General features: G+C 35.4%; 1 protein-coding gene across 1 annotated transcript in view; it reads left to right on the top strand.

Annotated features, from left to right (window-relative positions):
* The first annotated feature begins 1293 nt into the window (after positions 1–1293).
* The window catches only part of LOC106470311, an 8886-nt gene continuing 3504 nt past the window's right edge, over positions 1294–6675 (top strand). The window contains exons 1-3 of the mRNA XM_022398937.1: positions 1294–1504; positions 4036–4491; positions 4836–5749. Coding sequence (XP_022254645.1) covers positions 4056–4491; positions 4836–5749 — 1350 coding nt within the window. The 5' untranslated portion in view covers positions 1294–1504; positions 4036–4055. The remainder of the gene's footprint in view (positions 1505–4035; positions 4492–4835; positions 5750–6675) is intronic.

The following is a 6675-nucleotide window of genomic DNA, read 5'->3' as shown; positions in this document are numbered from 1 at the left end:
TGAATTTCGCGCAAAGCTACACGAGTGCTATCTGCGCTAGCCGTCCCTAATTTAGCAGTATAATACTAGAGGGAAGGCAGCTAGTCATCACCACTCACTGCCAACTCTTGGGCTATTCTTTCCCCAACAAATAGTGGGATTGACCGTCACATTATAATGCCCATACGGCTGAAAAGGACGAGCATGTTTGGTGTGACGGGGATTCGATTCGAACCCGCGACCTGCAAATTGCGAGTCGAGCGCTCTTAGCAGGTCGCGGGTTCAAATTCCTAGCACCGAACATGCTTGCCCTGTCAGCCGTGGGGGATTATAATATGCAGTTAATCCCACTATTCGTTGGTAAAGGTGTATCCCAAGAGTTGACGGTGGATGGTGTTGACTAGCTGCCTTCCCTCTAGTCTATCACTGCAAAATTAGGGACGACTAGCGCAAATAGCCCTCATGTATCTTTGAACGAAATATAAAACAAAACAAACCAAAAGTGATCTGCACATGAGCAGTGACGTCGTGCTAGATTTCGTCATAGTACGATTTGTAGTTCTAGAAGAAAGTTTCGACGTCTACGTCAATCTAGTACGAATGCATACAATAGGGGATATTCAATTATGGGTTCATTTCGAATGACAAGACATTTAATTTCTGTTGTTGAAAAAGGAGTACACTTTTGGCTAATAGGCCTAACGTTCACGTCGTCGTTAAAGTGATAAGAGATCGGCAGGCGGGGTTTTGGATAATTTGGGGTGATTCCACGTTTTACGAGTTCCTCTGTTAAACTATGAACATTAGCTCAACGAAAGTACAAATACTATGTTTCACACTGACAATATTTTCTTAACCACTTGTGAATACTATTTTGCGAGAATCGGACCATAATGATTATGACAAAAACAAAGTTCACTTCGTTACAAAATTTCATTATGAATTTATCATTCTTGATTTACGACAGTGGAACATTCATACAAACAAGTTCATTCATTGGTTTATATTGATTAAGCAGTTTCTTGATTAGAAGTGTTGCACATTAGGACAGTTTCTTGATACCAAATGTTTTTATGATGAGAAAAATAACTGAAGTATTTAGAAACTGGTTTAAAATAACAACACTGAAAATAAAAAGCTTCTACAGTTCTTTATTATGAAGACTTGAAACTGTCCTAAGAATTTCTAACCATCCCCTATATGCAGGGGTTTGAAAATCGATGGGGTACTTTATTTAGAGATCAGAACAAATTACATGTATATCTAATTCATTTATATGTAGGAGTATCTCTTGGATCAGGAGAGAAGCAGAGGATGCTTGAATGGGTCCACAGTAAAATCCCAAATCTTCAACCACCGACCAATTTTACATCGTGCTGGAAGGACGGCATCATGATATGCGCGCTTGTAGAGGAATTAATACCTGGGTCCTGTCCACGTTACGATCCTCTTAACTCTGAAAAATAGCTTGGCCAATGTTAAATTAGGACTGAAACTAGTAGAACAAGCAATTGGCATCAAACCGGTGGGTACCACGTTATCAAAAATTGTACAGTATTGTAAATACATAATTATTCCCAGTACTGCTGTCATAATCCGTCAAAGAGTAACACAATATTTCCAAGTTTTACATATAAAACCAACAAAGTGATCTTTATAGTACTTTTATAAAGCCTTTTGTTTTCAAAAGTGTAAAAGGTTGTATGTTATTCATGAATTAATCCCAAAATAATGAACTCCCAAACTATAAAAGCATTTTGAAATTTAACCCTGTTTCTACTTTAACTATTTTATTTAATTTTCTAAAGATTTGATAGATGTCTCGTAAAATTATAATGTTATAATTGTGACCAACAACACAAAAACGTATCTACTTGTCAGTACAGAAATATCATTAATGGGGGGGGGGATCATTAAGTTTGGTGTTTCATTTTTAATGCTAGAAATAATCAATTTAAAATAAATATTAAACTGAGATTTCACGTAAACTGAATATCAACATAGTTCGAATTGTTATAGTATTCTATCTTTCAGGGTGTAATGGCAGAAGAAATTGTAGAATGCCACTCAGGTACTGAAAGAAAGCTCTTTTGTTTACTCTCTCAAATGAAATTGGCAGCAGCAAAGTTGAAGATTAAAACAGTGCTGAAAAGACCAGTTATACAAGTGAATCAGCAGCTGGTTTTTGGGGAAGAACAGGATTGTATTGCTAAAGGGATGGGTTTAGCATTAGCAGTTCGTGGTCGTAAAGCAAGATTCAATATCTATTTGAAGTCAACGACTAATCTTAATATCGTGATTGAAATCAAAGGTCCCAAAGGTACCTACTGCACCGAACGAATTACAAATCGTTCTCCGAAACGAAAACGAAACGTCATTTCTACAACCAAGAAAGTTCATGATCTGTCTTCATCAAACGAATTTGGAAATGAAAGCAAACGCCAAAAGAATGATCAAATACCATTTGATTATGAAGTATTTCCAGGAAAACTTTCTTTGAGCTATACTCCACTTTGTACAGGAAAACACAGGTTAAGTATCATTTGGCAAGGTCAACATATCATGGGTAGTCCATACAATGTCAGTGTTGATGAATCAATTATCAATCATTCTTTGAAAACCAAAGTTCGACCTCCGAGAAGACTGTTACTTCCACAACGACTGAACGATATTCATATGCAGGATAGCTTTGATAGTTTCAAATGTTTAGAACAAAGTCCTATAAATCAATGCGAGTCTTGTAATCCTGAAAATTATGACAAAGATTCAAGTTCCCAAAAATTAGGCGGAGTAACTAAACGTCGCATTCTGAGACAAGTGGTATCTATCAATGGTCATGATGTTGTTGTTGAAGGGAATGAAAAGTTAACAGATGCTATTAAGTGTTTCCCAGAAGGAAAAAATAGCAAATGTTCTGATCTAAATGAGAGCTTGAAACATAGCAAAACTGATTCTGTAGCTAAACCAATTAAACAAAATAGTTTCCTCACTCGACAGTACAGTGTAGATTGTCAAGCTGTGCAAGCTTTTTTAGCAGAAGAATCTAGCGATTCTATAAGATTTATTCAGAAGGAAGACAATCACTCACCAAAAACGTTAGCAAATAAACAGGCTCTTCTATGCACCTCCAAAAGCCCAGGAAAGATACAAGAAGAATCATTAAAAAAAAAACAAGTTCTCAACTAGAACCATCGTTAAATGATGTTGAAACTAAATTATTTCTTCCAAAAAAAGAAGAAAATAAAGAAATTGTGACAAGTATTAATTTAACGACAGAGATAAATTCCAAAAATAACTGTATTTATGAACAAGCCATGGAAAAAGACCAGCAGATCACAGATTACTCTGATTTTAGCTCAGAAAAGAGCCATATCAAGGTTAATCAAGAAATCATTGATCTAAACTCTGTTTATAACGACAGAGTTACAGAAAATCTGAAGTCTGCAAAATGTGAGTTTCCACCGATAAATAAAAATTGTTCTCACGAAACCGAAACCGAATTGAAGGAGATCCAACTTTCTGTTAAACGAGATCAAAATGAACTTAATTTTTGTAAGCAATTTGACCCTAGCTTACCTCAAAATACAGAAACTCTGTCCAAAACACCAGAGAATGCTCAAAGTACAAAGAAAGTACAAGAAAAGTTCTCACACAATTCCAAAGTGGATGATATACTCAATTATTCAGAATCCCCAAACAAATACTCAGAATCCTCAGACTTGATTACGTCCGACACGAACGGATATCAAAAAGCACAAACTTTCTTGCATGATAACCAAACTATAGATAACGAAAAAATAAATGGGGCCTCAGGATTAGATCATCCCACTATAAGATCCAATGATATTCATGAGAATTGTTTAAAAGATGATGATATAAATAGACACATACATGATTTCCCCTTTTCAAAAGCTAAACAGTCAGAATTCTCTATGGATTTTAGCAAACAAGATCAATGTTTCACATACCAAAGTGGTTCAGATAGGAATATTTCAAATGTTACGACAAGTTGTTTCCCTGAAATTAATCCTATTTCCTTTCCTGAATCCTCTCCAGGTAGATACTGTAGTCAGGGGATGGTGAAGGATCGTGTACAGAAATGGGAAAATTCCTTTACGAGCAAACTAACAATAAATTTGCAAAATCCCAGCTATGGTGATAAAAGCATTAAATCTAATTCCCTGTCTGATTTGACGTCTAATAACCAAGACAGGGATAGTAAAACCCAACCTACCTTTTCTTCATTGCAATTGTATATTAAAGAACAAAATGCATTTGCACTGACGGAAAATATTAAAGATGACACCAAGCTGACTCCTTTAAAGAGCAAATTTAGAACAGAAAAAAAAGAATCTCAGGTTTTTAGCCAGAACTCTACAAATTTTGATGAGAAGGACAGATACAAACCCAGCAAACTAGCTTCAGACGAAGCAACAGAAGTATTTCATCACGAAGAAGATAAAACAGAAAATAAGACAGAGTTTGAGGAAAGACAGTGGAAAATAGAGCAAGGTATGAAGTTTGAAACAAAATAAGTTTATTTCCAAAACGAAGCTTTATTTATTTCTTCGATGTACATGTATATTTATCCTCCAATGTCTCGTCTGTGGTTGTGTTTCTCAATAATAGTGTTGTCTTTTTTCTTCTTGTTTTTATTCGCTTCCCTGTTCAACCAAATGTTTGTTTATAAGCTAAAACAACATCATATTTATTGGATTTCGCCAAACTTAGTGCACTTCTTCTCATATTCCACACTTTAAAAAAAGAATTGCACGCGTCTAATATTTCTAAACAACGTATTCGCCAGATTGGCTTGGATAATCAGTAATATACTCGTACATTTATTCTGTTTACAGCCAGGTCAGTTTGTCAGCAGCAGAAATCAGATACACGTGAATCAACTTTCCAAAAAGGGAAACCCTTCCCCAATAATATTTCGTGTTGTAATTGTCGAACCAAAACCACTGTGGACATAGGAGTTCAAGTTGAAACTGGAGACTTCATTGTGAAAGAGCAACAGGCGGCCGTTCCAAGCCTTTCGACGGTTCCTACGTATAAGGTAGACACAAGTAACTACTCTGTCAGCAAAATAAATTCTGGATACCAGAGCTCTAGCTCAGGCTATGGGGGCAAATCCTTCTCTTCAGCTCCTCTGTCTAGTTTTGGTTCTACATCTCAGATTTCAATATTTGGAGGTCAGGATTCAGATGTTACTGAAGACAGTAATAACGGTGAACCCAACCAGACTAATGTAGGTGTTACTCTAATTCAATGGAATAAAAAAAGTCGAGACAGAAGTAACAGTGAACCCAAAAATCATATGGGAGCATATAACAATTTTGACAAAATTATTCAAGAAAAGAAGACAATAATGAATTGTAACTGCAATTCTCAAGTGAAAAGAAACCCACTTTTTAATAAATCTTACCCTATTATGTTAGATGAAGAAAACTGTTTGGGGGAAGGTCATCGTCAATATTTCTTTGAAGAAGAAACAGAAAGTTCTAAGGGATTCATTGATGACGAAATTCCAGATTACGCAACGTTGGTGTTGGGTGACTACGTCTCGTTTACAGGTCTTGTAGATTCGGATAGACCTATTTCACATCAGGAACTCACTGCATTAGATTGTAAAGAAGAAAACAACAATGACAACAGCACGTCTGGCGAGAAATATGAAACCCATATACTTCTCCCGAGACCAGAAAAATGTAGAGCATTTGGAGCTGGAGTGTACTATGGTCAAGTTGGAGTAAAAAATCATTTTCAGGTGAGAAGAGACGCAACTACAACAAACAAGGGGAATTAAAGTAACACTTTAAGGGATCTTAAGAATGTGAATTTATTTTTCATAAATAGTTTTTAATTAGGATTATTTTATCAATTATCTGAATATTGGAAACAGATGAAAAAGTTGAAATGCACTAAACTAATATCGAACTTAAGATTAATCATTTCTTTCGGACTCTTCAGCACAGGTATTTCGGTTAAAACAATCTAGTGGCTTGACATTCTAATACAGTAATGACTCACATATTGAAATTTTATAAATAAAAAACAAAGTATCAATTTCCAAATCATATACACAAAATATTATTTAAATTTTAATAACACTGTCCTATGTCATATATAATTACACTGTATTGAAAGTTCTTGTAACAAAATACTCAAGTGTTTTGTTTAACTAATAATACAACGTTAAAATCCTTTCTTATAAATGAAGAAAAAAGTCATTGTTAGAAAAAATGTCTTTTATTGAACCAGAGTAAATACTTATTTTTCAACAAATATTATTTGTTAAATGTATTTTATTATACAATAGTTGTTACGTATTGATAAGTTGAAATAATCCAAAGCCGCGTTAAATAATTTAACTTTTATTAGTTGAACTGTACCCTGGATTTAGTGTTTAGTTTGTTTGTTTTTGGAAATTCGCGCAAAGCTACACGAGGGCTATCTGCGCTAGCCGTCCCTAATTTAGCAGTGTAAGACTCTTGGGCTACTCTTTTACCAACGAATAGTGGGATTGACCGCCACATTATAACGCCCCCACGACTGAAAAGGCGAGTATGTTTGGTGGTATGCGGATTCGAACCCGCGACCCTCAGATTGTGAGTCGAGCGCCTTATCCACCTGGCCATGCCGGGCCTTAGTGTTTAGAAATAGGCCTATATTTTATTTAATTCACGCTATTTG

This window comes from Limulus polyphemus, unplaced genomic scaffold (genome assembly GCF_000517525.1).
Source record: "Limulus polyphemus unplaced genomic scaffold, Limulus_polyphemus-2.1.2 Scaffold3936, whole genome shotgun sequence".
Taxonomy (NCBI): domain Eukaryota; kingdom Metazoa; phylum Arthropoda; class Merostomata; order Xiphosura; family Limulidae; genus Limulus; species Limulus polyphemus.
Note: the sequence above shows the minus strand (reverse complement) of the source record. Positions and strands in the feature narration are given on the sequence as shown.